The 26,486-nt window shown below is 38.9% G+C and overlaps 1 protein-coding gene across 1 annotated transcript in view; it reads right to left on the bottom strand.

Moving 5' to 3' along the window:
* Positions 1–4,372: 4,372 nt before the first annotated feature.
* Positions 4,373–26,486, bottom strand: part of Galphai (G protein alpha i subunit) — a 54,264-nt gene continuing 32,150 nt past the window's right edge. The window contains exons 4-6 of the mRNA XM_083117872.1: positions 24,243–24,337; positions 16,682–16,870; positions 4,373–7,089 (exon numbers count right to left, since the gene is read on the bottom strand). Coding sequence (XP_082973998.1) covers positions 6,899–7,089; positions 16,682–16,870; positions 24,243–24,337 — 475 coding nt within the window. The 3' untranslated portion in view covers positions 4,373–6,898. The remainder of the gene's footprint in view (positions 7,090–16,681; positions 16,871–24,242; positions 24,338–26,486) is intronic.

Raw genomic sequence — 26,486 nt, forward strand, 5'->3', positions numbered from 1 at the left:
GTACACCATTAGAAACAGTCACAAACCTTAGGTAGGCCACATTGGGTTGCCTCGTTTCTGGTGCAGGGGGGCCTGAACCAGAAATAATAATAATGTAAAAATTAAAATAATTGTTATAATTAGGCTAAATTAAAATAATATTAATTCAAATATGTAATTAATATTGTGTTGTTATTACTACATGAATGGGTAAAAAGATGGTATAAGAAGAGAGATATAACAGCACGTATTCATTATCTAGTGTATGTCTAGCTAAAATAGGCAAAAATTGTATAAAAGCAAGTGCCCTGACAAGTAAATTAATGTCAAACAGATATGCATTACATGCATAAAATATTAATTACTTACTTTTCGTCAACTGAATTTTTTATTTAATAAATACTCAATTCTGTATCATAAGTAGTACTGTCCTTCAAAGCCCCAATATAATCCTTGCCTTCCAATAAATTCAGAAGGACTAAATAACCATCGATTAAAAATCAAAGCCTAAACAATTATATTTTCATTATTTATTTTATGTACTTCGTAAGTCTTTTGGTGGGTCCGGACCCTCCTCCTAAATACGTCCTTGGGAGCAGTTTACTTTTTCTTGTTAGACAAGGCTTAGCATTAAGATTGCATAGTGCAGGGGCAAAAACTGGCAAAAGTGGGGCAACTGCCCCAAATCGATGCTACTGATATTATATAATATACACTTTTACACAACATGCATTTAGAGTGTATAATACAAAACGTTCTGTAAGAACAGGTCATCTGGCAACACTATTATTGCTCTTTTTGTGAGTTGGCCAATCATCAGTTTCTTCTAATCACAATTCCTCCTCAGCCTTCCCGATAGCATTGACTTGCAATCACGGGGTTCTGGGTTTGATCCTTGGTAGAGGTTCATAGTGGTTCGAATCCCACTTTAAACTGTAGGTCCAGTCCCGATTAGCCTATCTTTGCATAAATTGGACTTAAAACCCAACTCGACCATTCCTCATCGGCATGATTAGCCAAAAGTGGCTCAAAAACAACACTAAATGAGAAAAATGCAGATATTCACAGCAGGGTTGTCCATCCCCCCAAGGTCTATGACGCACTCCCCCAAAAAAGGTAGAAGATTTCCCCCTCTATGCCGAATTATTTACTCAAATTATTTTGGTCAGTCAAAATTTGTGGAACAGTGTAACACAGACATATTTGAGCAATATATATTTACTTTAGGTATTGTTTACAATGTACATGTATATTGTATATTACTTTGACGTTGATTGAAATAACATTTTACACAAATGATGATAACTTCTGACGTGGCAGAGTTGTTGCAGCAAGCTTATTGATAATTTCGTCAATTGGCTCCACTTTTAAAATATCGGACTCACAAGATGGAATTAATGTAGACATTAACCACTCATCAGCCAAACACGAACGTAGTCCGTTTTTAATGATTCTTTTATGACACACACGCTCATTGTGCATTCTACAGAGCAACTTGTCACTGGTATGGAGATCAGAATTTTATACAATAACTGCAAATTTGGGTAGGTTGAAAGCTGGACAACATGGTATGGTTTAAGAAATCCATTCTTAACCCATTTCTGTTCATCCATAACTTATTCAGAATCCGTCATGTCGTCTGTACATGAACTTTCTAACTTTCTTTCTCAATCACATCTTCTCCATTGTGATTAACCACAAGGTCGAAAAGTGACCTTAAATAACTCAAGATGAATAATGTTTTTCATTTCAAAGCTTCAGAAATACTTTACAATCAAATCATGTGAATAGGAAGGATAGTATAAGAAAGTTTTTTTCTCGTGGCTCATCTCATTAGGCTGATTTTGTTAACCTAGTCCTGAACCTGGTATTGGTATATTTTTGCCAAGGTCCACTTCCAAAACTTAACTTCCACAAACAAATCATGCCTGAAATCATCCAACACTAAAACTGATGTCTGCAGTCCGAGTTGACTCGGAACTACCACATGGTAAACACCAGACATTATTACTGTCCAAGATGCCAACAATCAAACGGCGCATAACACTCAAAACATTTCTTTGCAGTTGGAATTAAAAGACTGAAAAAAAGAAAAAGCATAGTTCACTTTTCCTAACATAAAATGTACACAACTGCCTAAGCTCACTGCCATTGTTAGTGTACTGAACCTTATTTTTAAAATTTTGTCTGCTTGGCTCATTTTGTTGTATAAATGTGAACAGCACGTACTCGCTTCCAAACCGATTCTAAAGGCATAAGAGGTGGTGTTTCATTTCAATCCCATCGCAGTGATCACCCACAGGCAAGTAAGAAAGAAAACTGTACATAATAACTAAAAATCAATAACAAGTCAATCAAATGAAACGATCCCCCCCCCATTTTTGTGTGAAGATATATAGAATTGGTAGCTAAACTATAAAATTTTGTCCCCCCCAGAAATTCCCATGATGCAGGCAGGTTATGAAACCTCCTGTAGGCACCCCTGATTCACAGGACTTTTGGTGATATTTTACAACACTTTTCTGCCAATTTTGGCTAATCACAATGGTGTGGGTGAATGATGATTAGATAAAATTGATGAGGGCACTCACAAGAGCACTTAGTGTGGAATTTGAAACAAAACAGTTGAAGGGAAATTCCAGTAACTTCTGTTGAACGGGATATTATATACAGGGTGTTCCTTAATGATGGAACATATTTTAATCGCCATTATCTAGGACTAGAAAAAGCCCATTTGTTGAGGATTATGTGTAATACATAAACAAAACAGTAGTTTTGATTACTGTTCAAGTTTTGAATATCGCATCTCTGAGATACATGATGAAAATTATAATTGAAAGCAGCCTTATATACAATTACGGTTAGTTGAAAACAAATTAATGAATATACAGGGTGTCTCATAAGTAATAGTGCAAACTGACACTGGCATTTGATAAAATTGAATATTTGTAAATCTAAAATTGAATAGTTAAGATTTGTTCACTTTGTTTCTTAAGAATTACATTCTTGTATGTGTGAAGTTTTGTAATAATATTTAATAAAGTAATGTGGCCATTCCCCATCCAGGATGAAGTTTAAAGCATTAATTACCTAAGTAGGGGGACGATTAAACAATGTTAAGAAAAAGGGGGAAAAAGGAAAGGAAGATCAAGAAAAAGTCAAGAATTTTGGATTTGTTATTTTGGTAGACACCCTGTAATGTCTATCCGAACCTGGCCTGATTGAGTGGGTCTACAGATCACTGGCGATCCTCGATGAGTCCGGTCTCTGGATAAGTGCCGTCCAATGTAGGGCACTGATATGAATGGGTGCGTGGGTGGCTCAGACCCTAGATGTGTGGCATTGTCCTTGTCTAGCATCTGGACAGGTGAAAGAAGTCTCCCCACTGCGCACAGCTGATAATGACATCTTCTGCTAAGAGCCAAGAGGCCAGGTACGACTCAGACGGTTCTGGTTCCGTTTCCTGGTGGAGAAAGTTGTACCCTGCTTTGGATTCCACTTTCAAGTGGTCATGGGGTACTGTGGTGCTGAATCGTTGGGATAGTGGATGGATATAAATAAATTCTGTTCTATCCACTTGCAAATTTTCCATAGGGGTGGAAGTACATTCATGTAAAGAATCTTGAACGGTAGTGGCATTAAGCACTTGCCAGACGTAAAACCGTAATGTGACAAATCAAATGTTGGCAATTCACAAAGTATTTCCCAATGTATCTGGCATTTATCCAATTGAGTGCCTTGAATGACAGTTATGGAATTTTCATTATTTAAAGCCATGAATGAAGGAACAGAATTTATAATGCAAATTTGATTTTGACTTTTGAACAGTACTGAAACCACCTCGCAAAATTTGTACGGGGATCCTTTTCTTTTGATTGAAACATTGACTGTTACAAATATGTGTGATGATTCTTTATTTAACATGTCGCCAAGGGCATGCCTGCAGTTTCCAGAATTACTTACATAACATGCACCGTAGCCATGCAATCAAAAGGCATCAGGCTTTGGGCTCAGGCTACAGGATGCGTGCTGGTTTGTGTCTCCTGGCGGGAAAGCATAACAAATTTTCTCCTGAGATTTCAGCCAGTGTACGAGATTGTGAGCAAATTGGGGAGCTATGAATGAGTAGTGTAACCTAGTCATGGAAACCTATGACAACGACTGGATGTTCTTCACGATGACCACATGCCAGCCTGTAGCTCGTTGGATGATCACCCACCTCTTCTTAGGCATCCGGGAGTGAGGTCGGCAGTCAGTAGGTAGGCCCGGTCCGTCAAGGCCTGTTGTGTCATGGGTTATTATTATTTTTACTCTCAGAACATGCAAGTTTTAAATCACATTTCTATTCATCTACACACACCAAATTTAAGTTTTAAGAAATGACAATGAAAGAAACAAGCTAATGAATAATGTATTTAATTCTTAAGAAAACTCTACAATTATCTTTTTTACATAAATTATATCTATTTTAAGCAGTCATGACGAGATTTTTGAAGAAAGAAGATATGCCTTAGCACATATAAAGCAAATGCTCTGGAGAGAACACCCATTGATACAAATACATGCACACATACAATGAACAAAAAGTAACAGAAATGAAATGTATTTACATTATTTTAGAAATGTAATACATTCTTGTTCACAGCAATTTTACACTGACTTTTATATGTATTATGAATTCTCCACAGCATTATCAAAAAGGAGACATATGAAAATATTTAAATAGTACCAGTAAAACTGTCTTGCTTTGAGAGAAAAATATAATAGCTTACAACTATGTCAAAATCTCTATAACTGAAAAACAACTAAGAGATATGTCTTTAAATGCAAGAGAGAAAGACAAATGATAATGGCAGAGCACATTTCAAGTCATATTATTAATATACTATGATATCACCACCTAAATGAAATATGTGCAACAAAACAACACAAATGCAAACTTAACAGCATGAAGAAATTGCAGATATCACATTTCTAAAAGAAAAATCAAATGAAAAAGAAAGAAAACACAGGCGAAATGCTAAATACATGGAGAAGCATCTTTGGAATATGCACTACATTATATACATCTACTTAAGACAATTTCAAGATGTAAGTTATGTTGGCTTCCGTTATTAACCTCAAATCTAGAAAGACAATTATTTTTTTATTCAGATATAATCTACTCTTAAAATACTACAACATACAATCAAATCTACCCAGACAGAAATAGTTTGGCACTAAAAGAGACGAACAGCATTGTGTTACAACTGTAAGAAACTACAGCATAAAAGTAATTAATGCTTGATTATATTACAGAATGGTCCCATGCACAACCCAGAGACAGAAAAGACAGTAGTTTTTTATACATGAATCACAATGTTAAATAACGGTCCCTGCTGTTAGAAACACATACTTTACTAGCGTACAAAGCTACATTTGTTACTAAAGCAGTAAAACATTGTTATCTACTGAAACTCAAGAAATACCCATTCTTTTTCAAGGTGTATAAACTTTGATTTGGCTTTGGACAGTGGTACAACATTTATATTTAAACATGGATTAGTCATAGTAGGCCAGTCAATTTCTTCAGCTATCAAACCTTTCAGTCAAAAACTCAAGAATATTTAAAAAAATTAATGAAAGAATTATACATTTATAAACTTATGCATTTCAAATCAGACACTTCTACATTGTCACTTAGACTTTATATTACATTTAAGAGGGTGAGCAGAAAGTAAAAATAGAGGAAACAAATACATTTTACTCTAGTCATAACAACCTAGTAGTACGTCAATTTGATGATAGAAAAAATAAGTATTTCTTTTTCACAGCTACTATCTAGCACAAATTTGTGCATCAGTAACTACTCTTCACTGGAAGCACTGTGATTTGGAAACAATGCCACAAATTACCTGATCCTAATCTTTTACTCGTACTTTACTCGTATTCAATTTAGTCAATTCAGTCTTGCTGTCTAAACTTGGGAAATACAAAATATGAAAGTTACAAAATTCACTAAACTTCTTCTTTCCTTTTACACTTAGCACCTGAGGAAATTCTTATGAACAATAACAGTTACGATGGTAAACTTGTGACAGAACAATCAAGGCACATGGTACTGAGATTTGGCAAACACATGACATTATAAAGATTTAAAATGCCAGGTACTTTCACAAGATTTAAAAGGCTAATAAAAATGTAGTAAAATAAATACCAAAATGTATTACAAATATCTGTTCAATTATAAAAGATACTATCTTATTCAATTTAAACCTTGACAAATTGTAACAAAATTGTTTGGCATGTTCAAATTGGCCAGGAGCATGTAGACAAATGCAATATTAAGGCTGTGCGACACTGAATCGTTTGTTAACATCATTTAACAGGAATGTGCATACATAAGCTCTGAACATACTTTGGAAGCACGTATTCTGAACTGGACTAAATGTTTTGCTGTTTTACACCATGCAAGCGAAGGCTGTATAGATGCAAACAAGCATTCACTGCAATAAACAAGAGTACTAACTTATCTAGACTCCACTCTGATGGGATATGTTTGTGAATTCTTGGTTCAGTAATGTCAAAAAAGTTAAAACCTAAAAGCAAAATACACTTCTCAATGCATTTACACACTAAAAGTTATGGTTATGCAAAATAAACTTATTTAAAGACGAAGACAGAGAAATAAAAACTGCCAATTAAAATATAACAATCTATCGTAAATAGATTATAATTGTGATATAACTATGAAATTTTCATGAGATTCACAAAGACAAATGCAACTATACAGATTTTTTCTCCAAAGAAGTACAATTTTATCATAGACACAATATTCTAAACTCACATATGCACTTTTTCCTGTCACACTGCACACAAAAGCATATCACCTGATTTCTTTTTTCCAATGGTTGTTGCACAAAATGTTAACCTAAGCATGTTAGAACAGTCCGCAGTCTTTAAGATTATTTTTTATTATAACATCAGTGACAGCATCAAACACAAACTGAATATTATTTGTGTCTGTCGCACAGGTGAAGTGGGTATATATTTCCTTCTGATCCTTTCTCTTATTGAGATTCTCAAATTTCATCTGTATATATGCTGCTGCTTCTTCGTAAGTATTGGAGCCTGAAAATAATTAATAAATGTATATTCATTGCAACAAAATATAAATACTATACATGAAGTTTGCACATGGAGATGAAAAGAACACTTTAAAATTTAACTCATATGTTATTTTATATACAGCTGAGATTTAATTTTGTGTAAAAATTTACATTTTCCCCAGATATCACATTTCTCAATTTATATTTAACCTGTTTATTAGAAATAATTTGTATTTTGTCATGTTTTTGTCACTTTTAGCTATTTGCAATAAAAATAATGCAATAATTAAGTGTAATATCATAGTGAGTGCCAAAAATTCACAATTTTGGGAAGCTCCAATATGAAAAAGTAACTAAAATAATGCAGACACCTCATATTATAATCTTTAAAATGATATCTATTAAAACACTGTTAATATGTTTACTTTCTGTGGTTTGCCTTAAAGAGTAAAAATCATGGAAAAATTTCTGACAATGTTTCAATTTCAAAGAACCAGATTACAGAATGTCATCAATCCTAACGAGAGGTAAATTATTTATTGAAATTTAATTTACAAATGACAAATGTAGCAATTTATTAAATCAAATGAACCTTTAACATTGTTCTTTGTTTTGAATTTGAACATTTTAAATTTAATATGAATATTTTTAAAACTGTTCATCTTCCTCATTCCAGAGTTAAAATTAGTGCACATTGCTTATATGGATGTTCACACCATGCTAACAATGGTGGTATGCTTGGCATAATTAAGCAAAGTAGAAACCTTTCTGAATTTTAAACACAACATTCACCCTATAAATTCATAGCTAGACATAAGATGTAAGGACATAAAAACCACACTGAACACATCAATGTGTGTTGTATGAAAATGTATCTTATTAGTAATAAACTACAGTATTTTCAAAATTTATAATGTTTTGCACATTGTTGCTTTTTACATTGGTAGTCAAAAAAATGACCTAAATTGATTTCTAATATTTCTTGTTTGAAAGTGATGGCACAGTTTTAGCCACTATGTTTTGACACAAAGCAGCAGAAACATTTAATTTGGTTATCTAATTCTGCTTGCTGGGGTGCAGACAATGTACTCCTGTCCTCTCCACCTACCCCAATAATAATAATAATAATAATTCAAAATTCAAGTGTGTCCAAAGATGGTAGGTAGGCATTCAGTAGTGTGTCGTCTGTCAGAAAATGCTGGGAACCACTTGCAAAAAGCATGACAAAATCGATGAAGAAGTTTTCTTGGAATATCAGCCAGGTGATTTGATTGAATCCCTGAAGATGAGAGTGACATTAACTCTCGAAAGCTCGGAAGCCTATCTGGAAATCACACAGCTGGCATCCTGAGAAAACTACTTCTTCATTTGCTGCCAGGAAATCGTCAAGAATTACAAGACAAAATTGGTTTGCATCAAATTCATTACCACACAACGGGCCAAAACTAAAGTAAAATTGTGAATGTTAGAGAGCTTTTAGATCAAAAGTAACACACCCATAAACTGCACACACTCGAATATGCACTATCCCCTACAGCAGTGGCATAGCAAGGGATGGGCAAAGTGGGCGACCGGCCAGGTCCTTGCGCTTGAAGGGGCCTTGCATCCCATAAGGTTGATATGAAAAATGTAATAAATAGAAGGAAAAGGCTTATTTTTGTGGACAATAACAGTAAAACATTCAGTTTTATCTGGCTTTAAATTTTAGTTTAACATTATAATTTGAATGAATACATCAAATCAGAGACGTAACATACAGGCAGGCGAATTCCTAAGCCTAAGGGGGGCCAATAAAAAAGTAAAAATTATTGTCGTATTTCTCATGCGAAACATTTTTGCAAAAATTGACGATAACTTGCTTGGACATTTTCATCAATTTATTCTTTTCTTGAATAAAATGCACTTTGTTTTGTCTTTTCTTCTCTCTCTTAACTTTGCACTCCTGATTTTAATATGTTAATAATAAAGCACTTCCAACTGCCACGGGGCAAGATGTGGTGCATTTAAATGCTTATGTTGTTTTTAATTCAAGGAGGACATGGATAATATTAGCAGTTCTTCCTTCCATCCTACAGAGTCAGATGCAGCAATTGCCCTCTGTAACGAGTACGAAGGTGATTTTTATCTTCCGAATTTACTGATCAAGTTCTAAGTTTCAGGAATGCTTAAATCTGAAATCACCTCAACATCCATAAGTGCTTTGGCAAAGCTTCTTCTCATTGATAACTCTACAGTAGCTTCCGGTGATCTCTGTAACCTGTACTGCCTTCTGTTCTTTCTTACTCTTCCAGAAACAGTCACGACAGAAGAACTATCTTTCTCAAAATTGAAACTTACGAAGGACTACTGGAAGCTAGTGTGGAGTAGTATGATTCAGGGCAAATTTAGCAGGCTCAGTATTCTCACTGTTGAACATAAAAGAGCAAGATCTAATGATGTTATGTAAAGTTAAATTGTCATTCGCAGTCCAGAAGTCAGTTTTCTGTTAAGAGGGGCAAAGGAAAGGATAAGTGTTTTGTCTTTTTTCTTTTAATACACAAATGTCAAAGAAATATCAGTTGTAATCCATGAAAATTCACAGGAAAAGGTTAGATTTGTACACCGATGAGCTATTACATTATGACCACCTACCTAATATGGTGTAGGACCAACTTTAGCCCACAGAACCTTGGCCACTCGGCGAGGCATCAATTCAATGAGGTGGCAGAAGGTATCCTGGGGTATCTCATGCCACAAGCGCAACAGCAGATCCTCCAGTTGGCATACAGTGTGGGGTGGTGGTGATGTAGCACAAACCCGCTTCTCCAAGTCGAACCACAAATGTTCAATGTGGTTGATATCCAGGCTATTTGGGAGCCATGGCATTAAAGGAAATTCATTGTCGTGTTCCTCGAACCACTCCTGATGAATCCTGGAAGTGTGGCATGCTGTATTGTCCTGTTGGAAGTGGCTGTGACCAGCAGGGAACACTGTTGACATAGACAGATGGACTTGGTTCCAAATAACATCCAGATACCGGAGAGCTGTCAGGCATTGGTGTACTTGAATAATGGGCCCCAGTGTGTCCCATAATAGCATCGCCAAAACCATCGCACCTCCTTCACCGGCTTGCCTCTGCCTAACTGTGCAATCATGTGCCATAACCTCCGATGGAAATCAGCATCCATGCGCCCGGCCATCGATGTGATTAACCAGGTATCCAGATTCATTGGACCAGGCGACGTTTTTCCAATCACCCACGGTCCAGTGTCCATGATTTTGTGCCCACTTTATGCGCTGCTTTCGGTGGAGTGCAATCAGCAATTAGGTACGACTGGGTCTTCGACTCCACAGTCCCATATACACCAGTGTTCGATGAACCGTGTGCTGTGAAACATTGTCCTGGTCACCATTGTTGTACCTGTGGGCGATGTCTCGCACTGTGGCCCTGCGGTCACTTCAAACAATGTGCGACATCCTCTGCTGGCCTCTGGCATCGATGAGACGCTGTCGACACATGGCTGGACGACTTGTCTTTCTTTACCCACCGTTGCACCACTTTCGATGCATGCTCACAACAGCGGCACGAGAGCAGCCAACAAGCCGTGCGGTTTCAGGTATGCTGGTACCAAGGCACCGTGCCATCACATTTTGACCTCTTAAATTGGGAGAGATTGGCCACTTTTTCCATTCTGATGCCGGAGACACTACTAACAGCGAGCATGTAGACTTGCCCAATATATTCCATGCTGCCAGTGTGTCACATGTTACTCTCCAAGCTCAAGCTGCTCTAAATGTTCCTGGGTCGGGGTGGTCATAATGTAATGGCTCATCGGTGTATAATTATTAATTTAGGGGAAGCCCCAACCAGCCATTCAAAGTACTGTAATTACTTAAATTTCTTGAAAGAATCTGGCTGTACACAGGGGGCCAAAATTTGTTTCTTGTGGGCACATACCTGACAATCTTGTTACGCCACTGTATCAAATATTTAATACTACAAGAACATTTCAGATGTATGCAACAAAAATGAGATCCACAATTATCATCTAAGTCCTAAAATTCAATATTAACTCATACAAATAATATGCAACAAACTGAAAATGGCTATATTTTTTTTAAAAAAAAGTCAAATTAGCTGTACCAAAGATTCCACGCATATGGTGCAAATGACTATAGTTTTAAAATTTGTTGATTTGATATTGAAACAAATTGTGTGGATGAACCAGTCTCGTAGCTAGTTATTTTGGTATCCTAGACAGGATTGTGGTTTAGCACTCAACCCTCCACCTTCCTCCGCTCTACCAAACAGAAAATTTATGTGCATCCCTCGATATTTTCTTTTTATGCCATGGTTTGTGATATTTAGATCCTTCAAATTTTGAAATGAGGAAACAAAAGAAAAACTCATTAAAAATAATATAGATTATATTTCAAGGTTCGTAGATTACATTTCTGATTTTTTCTAAAAAAAAGTTTAGCATATTTAAGGATATTTCAGTTATGTCTTAGCTCGGAAGAACATCTTTAAAAATGTACTATTACTACTACTTTGGTTAAAGAAAATTCCAGCAGCATGTTACAAGAATATACCTCTGTCAAGTGTAAATTTCTCCGTCTACATATAACTTTCATCAGTAATTCATTATTATTAATTAAATGTGATAATCTACTGACGTCCCTAAAGACTTTGTATCCATTCACATTGACATTTCAAATTTAAAGAATGGATTCGCATTCTAATCTCACCTAGGGTTTCGAGATATGTTGCTACACCACTGCCCTACAGTCTGCATTCCCTTTATAAGTACTACTCAAAAGTGGCACGATGAAAAACATCCCAGTCTGAGTGACATACATGCAATAAGCAACATGTGCAGCTTGGTGTGTACTCTGGTATGAAAGGTTTCATTCATTTCTGAAGGTTCATTTTCCAGTGACAAGTGTTGCTAGTCATCTCAATCCGAAAGCTCCCCCTTAGCTAAAATCTGATCACAGATTTTGAAAGATTGTACCAAAATATGTATTTTACCAACCATATATAGATTTATATTTTATAATCTGGCAATAGCAAGTGATTACAGATATAATAATAAAAACCCATGGTGCAAGAGTCCGTAAGGCCCATGCCTACGTACTGACTGCCAGTCTCACTCCCACATGATTGAGCAGAGGTGGGCGATCATCCAGCCAGTTACAGGGTGATGTGTGGTCATCATGCTGAACCCCCAGTCATTGTTGAAGGTTTCTATAACCGGATTACGCTACTCATTTATTTGTAGCTCCCCAATTTCCTCACAATAGTGGGTGGCTATCGGTCCCGTACAATTGCCGAAATCTCAGGAAAAAATGTTATGCTTCCCTCCAGGAGACTCAAACCAGCATGCATCCCATAGTCCAAGCCCAAAGCCTGATCCTTAGTGTGCTTGAACACATGCTGTTCTTTTGTTGGGGTAGTTTTCCGTGACAACACCTACACCGACAATGAGTTTTGCACACGCACCGACAAAATCAGGGTTTTTTAACCAAAACCTTGGAGGGGCATACGAAGTGATGATGAAAAAGCCTGAAAGCACAGATGGCTCCTGCTTCAGAACAACTTCCAGCTAAATTTTATGGCTTGAGTCTGTATCCTCTTTTTTATTACTTGAGGTGCAGGAGGATGGGTCCAATGGTTGAAGGGAGATCAGACTGCAAACCGACCCTTCAATGCCCCTTCCAATAACTGCCATTGGTTTTTGATGTGGACAATATCAAGGGAGGAGATGCCACCAATTGTCATCGGTGCACATGCAAGCGTGCTTAAGACCGAACAGGCACAGTGCAGGATGGATACAGTTATACAATAAGTGGAAATTGTTGCATGGGATTGTATAGAGCACCCAGAATGACATGAATTGCGGGAAATATGTGAACTAAATGACACACCTCCGTGCCTAGCCAATAGAATCAACACAATGCCAGCATACATCATTGCCAAACTTCTGCTATCGTTCGCACACCAGAAATCAAGTAAGAGCAACAAACGGCATTTTTCTTCCTTTTTTGAGTGTGCTTTTTTCCGGGTGTTCATTGTTTTGATTGAAGTTTGATTGTGTTGTATTTCATTGTGTGCATATATATTTGTTTCATAATGTCTCATAAAGAGAGACCTGTAGTACACAGCGAGGCCAGAAATATAATCAGGAACGTCATCAAGTTTTGTGATGAAGAGAAAAGATTGAAATCATGGCTGTTTCCAATGGAATCAGCGTCCAAGCAAGCTGCTGCTGCCACAGGGAAATCAGTTTCAACAATCTCCCGGATAAGAAGAGAAGTTAAGGTTACAGCACCAAAGTTGTCTACCCCTGGTAAGGCAACGCGTGGTAGACCAAAAAAGATCATGATGGATAATATGGAACGATGCATTTTACGTCGAAAGGTCCTGGAATTTTACACAATAAAAAAGGCTCTGCCTACTTTAAAGAAAGTGCTGTTGGTTGCCAAACGTGAAATGGCTTTTATCGGGGGAAGTGTTTTTGAAAGAGATTGGTTTTCGTTTTGCAAAATGCAAAAACAGAAGACACTTACTGATAGAGAGGAATGATGTTGTTGCTAAATGTACCCAGTTTCGGTGAAAATTGAGGAAAAATGACATGAAAGAGAAAAGATCAGTTGTTTATTTTGATGAAACGTACATTCACCGTACATATGTTGTGGCTAAATGTTGGCAGGTGGAAGGTGAGGGTGGGGTTTACTCAAGTGGAAGTGTTGGGCAAAGGTTTATTATAGTACATGCAGGGGGGGAAAGTATGTAAACAAACCCAGGTGCTCTTCTAATTTTTAAAGCGAAGTCCACAACAGGACATTATCACAATGAAATGAATGGAGATAATTTTTTAAAATGGCTAAACGAACATCTGTTACCTGGTTTACCTCCCAACAGCATTGTTTGTTTTGATAATGCATCGTACCACACGATGCCGAGTGAAAAATCCACCAACAAGAGCATCTCAAAAGGCTGAAGTACAGGAATGGCTAAGAGCAAATAATATTAGTTTTGAGGAGGACATGACAAAAAGAGAATTATTGTGTACCGTAAAAAGACACCAACAAGAACTGTAGTATGTGGTAGATGATATATTAAAAGAACATGGTCACACCCCATTGAGATTGCCTCCTTACCACTGTGATTTGTCGCCGAAAGAACTAATCTGGGGTATTGTTAAGAAGCGAGTGGCAGAAGCAAATACTGATCAATCAGCTGCAAAGATTGAAGAACTAACAAGGAAAGCTTTTTCATCTGTTACACCGTCAGAGTGGAAAAATTGTTGTGATCATGTGAAAAGGCTGGAGCGTGAGTACTGGGAGAGGGATGGGATTATGGAGCAGGACGTGGAACGGCTAGTCGTCGAGCTTGGCTTGAACAGTGGTGATGATAAAGATGATGACACATCACAGAGTGAGGATGACACCGGTGAAGAACAAGATGATAATTCTCATATGACTGGCATCGCTCCGTTACCCCCTTCCCCAACTGCACACATGTAACAGTGAGGTAAGTTATTTCATTTACTTACTTCATTCTATTCTATTCTTTGCATATATCGTGTTTTCATTTGACATTATGAATTTCCGCTACATTTTATTGCTGCCGCAAGATATAACATTCCTTTATTTAATCAACATCTTGCAGTTTGTGTCTCGCTTTGTGAAGTGTTTATTTTATGTTGGCCTGTGCCAAACACGCTGCCTACGTGTGGCAACACCTTGGTGCGGGAAGTCCAGCTACACTTTTGCAATTGCAGCGCATGGCACTTTTTGTCATCTAACATCTAAGAACTAACAAACCAGTTGCAATTTCATTTACAAATCACTTTGTACATTATAGCACTCATAATTCATGAGTAATACGAGTTGGAAAAATGTAAATCTTTCATCACACTTCCATTCTAGCATACTCTACTCACATTAAACATTACCAGGATGCTATTTGAAGAGGGTAATGAAGGGGCAATTCCCTTCCTCTGGTTTCTGCATCCCCACCTTTGGTTCTTAATTTTTTACTCTCTGGGGACTATGTGAATAATTTATACTGGGTGAGTCTGTTAAAAGAGGCCCAGTGAAAAATGTGCTCCTTGCATGTAGGCAACCCTGGTACACCATGGAGAACCATCCTTATCAGCTTTCCTGGACCAACTTAATCACTTCCGTTCCATAAAATTCACCTGGATGCACTCCCCCAACCATATCACCTTCTTGGATGTGGACGTGCACATCAAGGGAGGACAACTGACAACCTCTATCCACATAAAACCCACCAACCACATGCAATACCTACACTTCTCCAGCTCCCACCCATTCCACACCAAGAAAGCCATTCCATTCTCGCTGGCCCTCAGGGGACTGCACCTCAACAATTCACCCACCTCCCACCAGAATTATAACCTCCGCTTACACGAAGACCTGGTCAACTGTGGATATCCCTCCATCCTGGTCACCAAACAAATATCGCGAGTTGCTTCACACACCACTACCACCAAGAAACCTGCTGCCACCAACCCACCTGCACTCATCACCCAATATCATTCCCACCTCAACAAAATCAGGCACACACTACACTCTCTTCTCCCCATTCTCCACAGTGATCCTGAAACCAAAAACATATTTCCCGACAAGCCCAGAGTGGTTTTCCCAAAAAATGGCACTTTTTCACTCAACCCATAAAATTGCAAATGCTGTACATGATTGTTATTGATTGCAAATGACAGATTGGCATGGCATCACTCATCAGACATCTAATTACGACTCTCAGATAATATCTTACATAGTTTTCTCACTCAAAAGTGCATTTCTGGAAAAATTTTAACACTGCCTTCCGCCAGTTATTAATTTATTCAATTATCTGTATGGAATACATTGATAATGTTAAGCATTGAAAAATATCTCAATGGATGAGGTTTTATAATGCAGCAAACCCAGTGTAAATATCTCTTACGGTTTTCATGATATAAATTTTCAAAGTTTGGGTTGCATGACTTTTGAAACACACTGTATAAATTCAATGCAATTTGTATGAATAAAAGTTGCAACTTTTCACATCTACGGAGAAAAATTTACACAGAATTCACATATAATTCCTGGAGCCAATACTTCAAGCATAATTCCCAGAATTCAAGGAATTCCCGGTGAGTAGCCACCCTGATTTAGCATTGCTTTTAAAAAAAGGAAAAAATTGGTAAAATACAGGGCTGGAGCCAGTCCGTAGAGCATCTGACTAACATGCCGGAGACCCAGGTTCAATTCCGAGGGTGGGTGATGTAAGACAGAATTTTTCCAACCTTTCCCATGCATAAAAGTGGACTGAGGGTTCATCCAGCCTCTAAGGAATGAGTTTCTGGGTGAGGAGAGTAATGACTGCTGCAGCATGGTGCTGATCACGTCACCTACACGAAAGGTAATTGCCGAGAACATAAATATATGGGAACATAACCACATCCTTCTATGTGCCTTCATGGCACAATGAATGAGCATAGGTTATTACCTTACCTAAATTTTGAACTAACTACTAAACACAATGGACAGCCTGTCAATACTGATCAGGTCATCCTCACCGAATGACACAAAATAAAAAGCAAAAATTTTGTTAGACTTACCAGCGTATTCTGGGAAGCAAATCGTTAGTGGGCTTCGTGTTATTTTTTCCTCAAACAGATCCTTCTTGTTAAGAAAGAGTATTATGGAAGTCTCCACAAACCATTTGCTATTGCAAATTGAATCAAACAGTTTCATGGATTCAATCATTCGATTCATTTCCTCATCTTCAGCCAATACCAAGTCATAGCCTGAAAAAAACATTTTTATGTAAATATATATTTAAATTTAACTTTTCTGTTAAAATATTTAGACAATATTAATGTAAAGTGCCATTAAAACACACACACACACACACTCCTGTATGCATCTTGAAAACTCAAATACAGCACAAATTAGATTTTACATTCTCTCTCATTATATTATCTTCATGATCTCAAAATGGCAACATGTTTTTCACGTTTTCCCAGATTCAAATTTCTTCAGTTTGGTCCTCTCAAAAACCATAAAACTGAGGTTCTACTTAACACTAACAAAAATACAACCTAAAATCACTCCCCTTTGTGCCTTTCTTTTCATTGTTATTGAATGATAGCAACAAAATCTTCAAAATGAAAACTTTATCTTCACAGTATACCTATAGGCCAATTTGTTTAAGGAGAGATCAATTCAAAAAATTCAATGTGGTATCATAAACATGGTGGTTGCAGTAAGTGCAGTTTTAATATTGCATGAGTAATGTTTCGTGTTTCCACGTTGCGAATTGAATTGTATTGTATTTTCTGCTTGATTTTGAAGGACCACTGCCTTCATTAGCAGATGCCGTAACCTCTGTTCATGAAGGTAGTGGGCCTTCAAAATTAATAAGAAAAAACAATTCAATTCGCAATGCGGAAACATGAAACATTACTTGTGCAATGGTATCATATTTCAAAATGGTTGGTGGTCAGGTCAGGCATCCTCTACATCAAATGAACATGCTAGTGTTCAAAGTATGAAAAGTTTGGTGATTTAATTCGGTGTGCAACAAATTTTTCCTTAACAGAGCCTACCATAACAGAAATAGCAATGGAATATTTTTGGTTTACAATTACATCACCTGAACTCCATACATTACGGGCATGAAACAAAAACCATTCAGTAGAGATCATTATTAGCTTTAGGACATAAAGCACACACAGCAGAAATTTGATTTTTCATTTTTCAGAGGACCAAATTGAAAAAATCTAATTTACAGGAAAATTTCATACAACCTTAGTGACAATGAAGTTCGACCAGTCACAAATATAAGAGTGCGTTGTGAAAGAAGGAGAACACATGCATAAGCTGAACATATTTTATTCAGAAGGCTACATGGAACAAAGGAAAACATAAATTTGTGCTGCAATGCAGCAATGTATGGTGTCCACACAAAATAAAACATTTTTGTCCATCTACACGTGACATTGAAGTTCGACCACTGTTAAGAGGGGATCCTGTTTACCATGGTGTGACGCCGCCCCGTCGGCGAATAACTGTGGCAATGCGTCGGGGAATGCTGCGGAAGAGTCGTTCAAGGTATTCCACATCGATGCGGTGCCATTCCTCCTGCAGGCAGGCGATAAGAGCAGCCACTGTCGTGGGTCCCCTCTGTTGCACACGTCGCTTAAGAACACGCCACACATTCTCAATGAGCGAGAGGTCGGGACTCGATGGTGGCCATGGCAGAGTTAGCACGTGATGGCGAGTCAACCATTCTCTTGTCAGCCGCGCTGTATGAGGCCTGGCATTGTCGTGTTGAAAGATGAGACGCCGCCTGTGGAACAGGTGCCTTCGCACTGTGGGAAGATGCCGCTCCACTATGCGTGTATAGGCGTGTGCATTCACAATGCCCTCACAGACGTGTAGTGTGCCAACCCCAGATGCCGTCATGCATCCCCATACCATCACAGACGCAGGTTTCTGTACCCGACGTGCATAACATTTTGCTTCATTCTGTTCCTCCTTCCGACAAATGACTGTTTTCCGTATTTTCCCGTACACAACATTGAAAATGGATTCGTCCGTCCACAAAACCCTGTTCCACTGCCGAAATGTCCATCCCCGGTACATTCGTGCCCACCGTAGTCGATTGTCTTTGTTCAACATGGAAAGGAAGGGTTTACGTTTCGCCTTGTACACTCGGTAACCGCATCGCTGTAGGTAATGAATGGTTCTGGTTGACACTTCAATGTGAAAGCGTTCTCGAGTCCACAGTCATAATTCGGCCACAGAAACATGATTGTTGGTCTGGATATAGCGCCTAAATATCCGTAGGTCACGCACGCTCAGCAGGCGTTTTCGACCGGGAGCCTTACCTGGCTCTGTAGTACCCGTATTTTGGTGGTGTTTGATGATGCAGTGGACGGTTGACTTGGGTAAGTTCAGTTGGCGTCCTATTTCCCGTTGCAACTCCACCACTCTTCTCCTCACGGTGTTGTCAATAGGTTTGCCCCTGGCCATGGTGATGATGCACTGCGGTTCCTCGGTGCACAGCACGCTCTTATACAGGGTGTTTCTAAAGGTCGTTTACAACACTTGGGAGGTGATTCCTCACACGAAAACAAGCAAAACGTCTAAGTTCCATTTTTACGACTGAGGCTTCGTTTCCGAGATAGGAGCCTCGCAAAAGGTGGCAAAGTGATCGTCACACCTAACTGGGACGAATACTATCACATATAGAGAGGCGGTTCCTAGGGAATCATAAAGGAATCGTATGTGCTCAGTCCGGAAGTCACTATGAAAAGTTCACTGCACGCATGCGCAATGGAGTCCTCAAAGGAATTGGGGATTTCCAGCAAGAACAATGCATGGAAAAGGTATGTAACGCAGGAAGAAGAACCGTGACAATGAGAAATGCGTTAAAGACAACACATCCCGACCTCAAACATCAAAACATGAGCACGGAACACAAAATCCGAAAAGTTGAGCACGGTTGCATACCCCAATTACACGCGAGGAATGAACGAATCATGTCATGTGGCATACGAGAGACACATTACTCCACCAGGAGGAGGGAAAGAAAAACACAATATCAGATGATTGCGACAACGTGTATTTTTACATGCGACAACTACGTAATTCCCCCCCCCCACACACACACACACACAACAAACAACAAATGCTACAATGTCTTACGCACAGACCGTGCGTGTCACTGTACACCAACTGAAGATGTCACTTTCACCACACAAAGGGGAGCAATACCAAGAGTGTTCGCAAGCGATCACTGTGACGTAAAAGAGACCAGTTTTGAAAGCGTTGCGCAGGCAAGTCTGGCTCTCGTAGTCTACGTTTGACCTTCATGACTGCTGTACCCGCGAGAGGAGCTCGAAGGGTTGGTTCTCTCCGGCAGTCGTCCTAGTCGTGTTGCAGGTGCTGGGATATGATCAGCAGTTCGCTCTAGGTTGCCATACGCATTGAAGAGTACTACTGTAGTATGTTGTATTGGAAGAAGTTGACGTGGTGGAGTGGCAAGTCAAATATCGCAACACTTGGTCTGTGGTGTTCGTACGGTGATACGGCCAATTTGTGCAGTGTGCCAGTGTTAAACAAAAACGATACTTTGCAGTTCCAGCTCCCTATTACACAGATGGCTGCGTATACGACCCAGCAGCTAGCAGACATGCACCTCATGTATGGGGAGGCACGTGGTAATAGCCATGAGGCAAGGCGTCTTTATGGAGAACGCTTTCCACATAGACGTTTACCACCTCACGCCTTCTTTCAGGTAGTGGACAGTCGACTGCGTGAAACAGGGTCAGTGTTTCCACCGCGGCAAGAAGTTGGAAGACCCCGAAGTGTACGCACACATCAGTTTGCAGAAGATGTGTTAACAGCGGTCGCAGAACATCCTGGCACCAGTACGCGCGTGCTCGCTTGGGCACGAAACACGTCTTATGTGAATGTTTGGCGAGTGTTGTCAGAGGAAGGAATGCACCCGTTTAAACTGCAGAAAGTAAAGAACTGTTACCTCGTGACTCTTGCCCTCGTATGGAGTTTTGCCAATGGTTGTTGCATCAGCTGGACACAAACCCTCACTTCGGGGCAAAGGTATTGTGGACATTTGAAGCCATTTTCACCAGGATGGATGTCTTCAATAGTAGAAACAGTCATGTGTGGGACTTTGACAACCCACATGCACTTTTTGTGGCCCATCAACATCACAGGTTTTCAGTGAATGTGTGGTGCGAGATAGTACATGATCATTTAATTGGATCATACATTCTCCCTGTTCGCCTGAATGGTCGCACGTATCATGCATTTCTTAGTGAGGTTCTGCCTGAACTGTTGGAGACCGTACCTTTGGCACTGCGGCAAGAAATGTGGTACCAACACGATGGGGCACCAGCTCATTTCGATCGTAATGTACGACATTTTCTTCATGACGAGTTTCGCAATAGGTTTATTGGTAGGGATGAGCCTGTGCTTTGGCCACCGAGGTCGCCAGATCTCAACCCTCTAGATTTTTTCTTCTGGGGAGAAATGAAAACCCTCGTATAAGACACACCTGTCACATCAGCTGAGGACCTCGTTGCTCGCATCAACGTCGCCGCCGCGACGGTAGCAGATACACCTGACTTGTTTGCTCGTAGTCGACAATCCTTGATTCGTCACTGTCATCTCTGCGTAGACGTGAACGGCAGACATTTTTAAAACCATACGTGATTATCGCCCTCGGCAAATCCCAGTGAGAACACTCTTGGTATTGCTCCCCACCCCCTTTGTGTGGTGAAAGTGACATCTTCAGTTGGTGTACAGTGACACGCACGGTCTGTGCGTAAGACATTGTAGCATTTGTTGTTTGTTGTGTGTGTGGGGGGGGTGGGTATTACGTAGTTGTCGCGTGTAAAAATACACGTTGTCGTAATCATCTGATATTGTGTTTTTCTTTCCCTCCTCCTGGTGTAGTAATGTGTCTCTCGTATGCCACATGACATGATTCGTTCATTCCTCGCGTGTAATTGGGGTATGCAACCGTACTCACCTTTTCGGATTTTGTGTTCCGTGCTCATGTTTTGATGTTTGAGGTCGGGGTGTGTTGTTTTTAACGCATTTCTCATTGTCACGGTCCTTCTTGCTGCGTTACATACCTTTTCCATGCATTCTTTTTGCTGGAAATCCCCAATTCCTTTGAGGACTCCATTGCGCATGCGTGCAGTGAACTTTTCATAGTGACTTCCGGACTGAGCACATACGATTCCTTTATGATTCCCTTGGAACCGCCTCTCTATCTGTTATAGTATTCGTCCCAGTCAGGTGTGACGTTCACTTTGTCACCTTTTGCGAGGCTCCTATCTCGGAAACGAAGCCTCAGTCGTAAAAATGGAACTTAGACGTTTTGCTTGTTTTCGTGTGAGGAATCACCTCCCAAGCGTTGTAAACGACCTTTAGAAACACCCTGTATACGGCGGACTCCCTTATCGTGTCCGTGACGTCATGCTTCCGTCGAATGCGCCACTATCTGGAATTTTCCGTATGGGTCTGGTGCCTGGTCGAAGTTCAATGTCACGGGTATAGTTCCCCATTTTCGTTCTTTACGTGACCTTGGGTGCAACATGCTGGCATCACGATTCTTGCCTGCTCACATGCCTCCTCTTACACACATGCGTCACTTCTGCTGGTCACCCATTCCACCGCCTATGCCTCTGTGCATTTAATCACGTATTCCTTTCTGGTCGAACTTCATTGTCGCCGAGGTTGTAGCATTTTGCTCTATTGGAAGCATGAAGATTGAAATCAAGGTGGCCACTCTAGGTCCATGATAAAATTCAAGTATAATTCCTGGTTTTCAAGGCGAACTTTTAAAAAATTCAAGGCTACAAGCAGATGTTTTCTCTATTTCAAATTTATGTATTATAGCCTCTCCCCCCATCCCCAACCCACACATATTAACAATATAAAGAGTCTGTGTGATTCCAATGTATTCAAAACTTCTAATTCAATTCAATTAAAATATATATAATACAAATATTTAATTTAATGTGCGGACTCCACGTTTGCCATTTCACATATACTCAGACTTGAAATAAATCTACAAACAAAAGTCACAACTGTTACAGGTTATACTAATCTACGTAAAGTTCATAATTGAATAAGAATTTCAAACCTCCAATTTACCTAATCAACTTCAATATATTTTATCTTGCAACAACAATCTTCCGTGTCAGATAGATTGTTCTGCAAAGGAAACTAACAAAGTAAACGGATTGAGAGAATTCTGATTTATTTTCCACGCAGCTTCCTTTACCTTCCTCGATAAAAATAAAAGCTAAACTATGAAAAACTTGCATCAGGACATTTATAAATATGTATAAATTCAATGGGGCTTGGATTAATAAAAGTTGTAATTTTTCACGTCAATGGAGAAAAATTCATGCAGAATTCCCAGAGCCAACAATTCATGCATAATTCCTGGAATTCAAGAAATTCCCGGTGAGTAGCCACTCTGAAAATACAGGAATGTAAAATCAGAGTACCAATTCCAATTATACATGAGTTGGAAACTTAATAGTGGCAACTATTTATTTACATGTGATACAAAAGAGATACCTCTGTGAAACTTTTACAGCTGTTAAATGTAGTCACCAGCATTGTGTACACCTGTTGCCAGCAATGTGGAAGTCACAGCATACCTGCAGCAGCGCTTGTTCTGTTGATGGTTTGAATGGAGCGGTCTATTGCCTGAAGAATCTCTGAAATAGTTCGGAAGCGAATGCCCTTCATCTTAGGGATCAAGTCAAAGTTACAGGGGCTTAAGTCCGGTGAGTATGGGGATGGTCGAGTACCTGCCAGCCCCATCAAGCTAACAAATCAGCCACAGGTTGCGCTACATGCCCTAGCATTGTCCTGCAAAATGATGGGAGGACAGCAGAAAGTGCCCCCTCTTCTTTCGCAACACACGTCGCAACTTATATTCCAAGAATTAACAGTAATACTGTGCCCTGATGGTCTGTCCTTGAGGTATGGTATGCGTTAAGATAACACCATCACAGTCGTACATGAGAATTACCATAACTTTCACATTAGTGGAGTTCTGACTACACAACTTTAGACTGATAACTCCAATGATACTCTATTCCTCTCGTCACTGTACATGCACCTAGTGTTGGAAAGAAGAGTCCATTTATTGGGAGGTAGGTTAGGTATCAAACTAACATGTGGTATAATCGAGAAGCACCGGTTCCATCTCATGACGTATATACAGCAGTGTTGCCACTATTAAATCTCCAACCAACGTATGTGTTAGAAACCAAACTTTTATGTTATCTTAAAAATAAATTAAGCTTTCTAATTTAATAAACATTAAGAATAAATCTATGAAATAAAAAACATGAATTAGCAAATTTTGTGTTCATTTTGGTTATCTTCATTATGTAAAATGCATCATTTTGAAGATATCTTTGTTTTTATTTTCAAGGTCAATTTTCGGCACTGATATTTTCATTGATGGTAGCAAACCTACAGATGGCTTTGTTTCTTTGCCAATTAGTTCATCAGATGAAATAGATTACTCTTTGTAGAGTATGACATTCCACTTTCACACAAATATATAAGCCAAACAGACCATAAGCGTAACTAAATGTACTGGATGCTCCTACATACCTGAGAGTGCAACACAAAATATTATGGCAGTAACTCCTTCAAAGCAATGAATCCATTTCTTTCTTTCTGATCGTTGGCCACCAACATCAAACATCCTACAACAGAAAGCATTTGTTAATAAATGTAGTGTACTAAGGCATTATACCACCCAATATATGCTTCCACATTACTATATCCTTTTCCAGTGTGTCCACTAATTTTGACAACACCCCCCCCCCCCCAAAGTTTCTCCTTAATACTTGTCGCAAGTATTAAGTAGGATAAAGGATACATTTACTGACATTTTATAAAAATATTAGGGATGGGCCGATACGGAACCTGTGGGCAAACCTGGGAGGTAAAGGCAGCTGGAGCATGGTGCTGGTCACACCTCCAACATAGACGAGATCAAAAATGTGTGGGGCCCAACCCTGACATCCCATAAATGTGCCTTCATGGCATGGTGCTACATGCACAGGGAACTTCACCAATATGAGTTTTGGCCAATACTGATAAAGTACCGATACAAAATTCCAAACGGTCCTTGAAGAATCTAAATGGTTCGTTTATCTCCTTAATAAATGTGTGTTAGCAGATTACTGCAATTCAAAAGCTGCATATCTAGAGATTTACTTTTATGAAAAGTGGGGCATGGAGATTGTATATTTATATCCATAAAAATTATAACAAAATGGCAGAATATTGCACTATATTACAAGATATTTATAGATATATTGGGTAGGTAAAATAATCTGTAATTTTTATTGATAAATTTGTTGGTACCGATAGAGTACCAATTAATCTGTCCCATCATTAAAAAATATGTTTTTAAACTATTTTTTAAATATTCTGAGATAATGAGGGCTTTGTTTTGTGATTTGTAACATAATAAAATATTTGTGATGTAAAATAAATTAATACATAAATGTGCAACTACATTACAGTTACAGTATTTCTTTTAGTATTATTTTTAGTTCCTCAGGAATTATAAGTTGATGTGTAATATGCCAAAAAGTTTGAAAACAAATACTGTTTGAAGAGAAATTACAAATAATTATTAGTGAGTAATGATACTTTGTTTGTTTTTAAGACCACTTTGTGCACAGAAAGGGTACTCAAGACTGTATCTACAATTTAAAGTGGGATTCTAACTACAATGTGCCTCCAGCAGGTATCGAACCTGGAATCCCTTGATTACAAGGTGACAACATTTGCACTATGATGTCCCAGAGGCCCACGAACAGTGAAATGTAACAATATACAGAGTGACCCATTGAAGAGTAGACCTCCGCATCAGTGTTTGTGCTATCAGCAAGTGAGACACTCGTGGCCGAATGTCAGCACTGTAGACTGGCTGTGAATCAAGCACACAAGTTTCCATAACTAGCTTAAAGGGTGATTTATTTAAGACATGGAACTTTTACACCCAGGAATCTTGTTTCAAATCACCTTTGAACTTCGCATGCCGATTGAGTTAACACGTATGAATCATAAATAAATACACATGCAGTAGAAAACATTTGCTGAGCCATAACACAGTTGAATACTCCAGAAAAAAAAATATGCAAGAAGCATCCTATCACTTCACAGTGACCAGACTAATAAACAGGCCACAAAATACAAAACAAGGACCCTCTTTACTTCACAGTCTCGCGTCTACTTTCAGGATATGGTTTCTAACCCTGCCAACTTACGTTAGTGAGTGTCTTAATAAAATAAAGAATAATCAAAAATGTGTGCACATCAAAGGCACGGTTTTAGAAGCGATATCGGACAGAGCTATGGAGAGCGTGTCCTTGGTGACCAGCCAATGGCAGGAGTGCAATGTTGAACAGTTAGAAAACTGCGGCACGCAAGTTAAACGCCGTGTTCTGTATTTTTCTTGCATGCAAGAAGTATTCGTAAAACTAGCCACTTTAAGGTTCATCATAAGATAGGGTATGACATTTGAACCTGAGTGTCCAAGTCCCATGAATTTCCGTCGCCTACAGCAGGAGTTATAGTTTCTCGAAGAAACACGGGAAACAACACGTATCTACACACACAATGACTCTTTCATTTTCCTTCCTCCTGTTTTTTTCGTTGCCACCGTGTTGACTCCACTGAGTTGCTGTCTCTTGGGTGTTAAATTCAGCTGAATATGCACAATGACCTTTCATTGCACGTAAGTTAAGTCAGTTTGAGTTCAGTGTTTGTAAGTGTGGTGTAAGATAACTTTACTCGTACGCCACGAAGAACAGTTGTGAGAGGATTCAATACAGCCCT

This window comes from Lepisma saccharinum, chromosome 2, assembly GCF_977018435.1.
Source record: "Lepisma saccharinum chromosome 2, izLepSacc3.1, whole genome shotgun sequence".
Lineage (NCBI taxonomy): Eukaryota > Metazoa > Arthropoda > Insecta > Zygentoma > Lepismatidae > Lepisma > Lepisma saccharinum.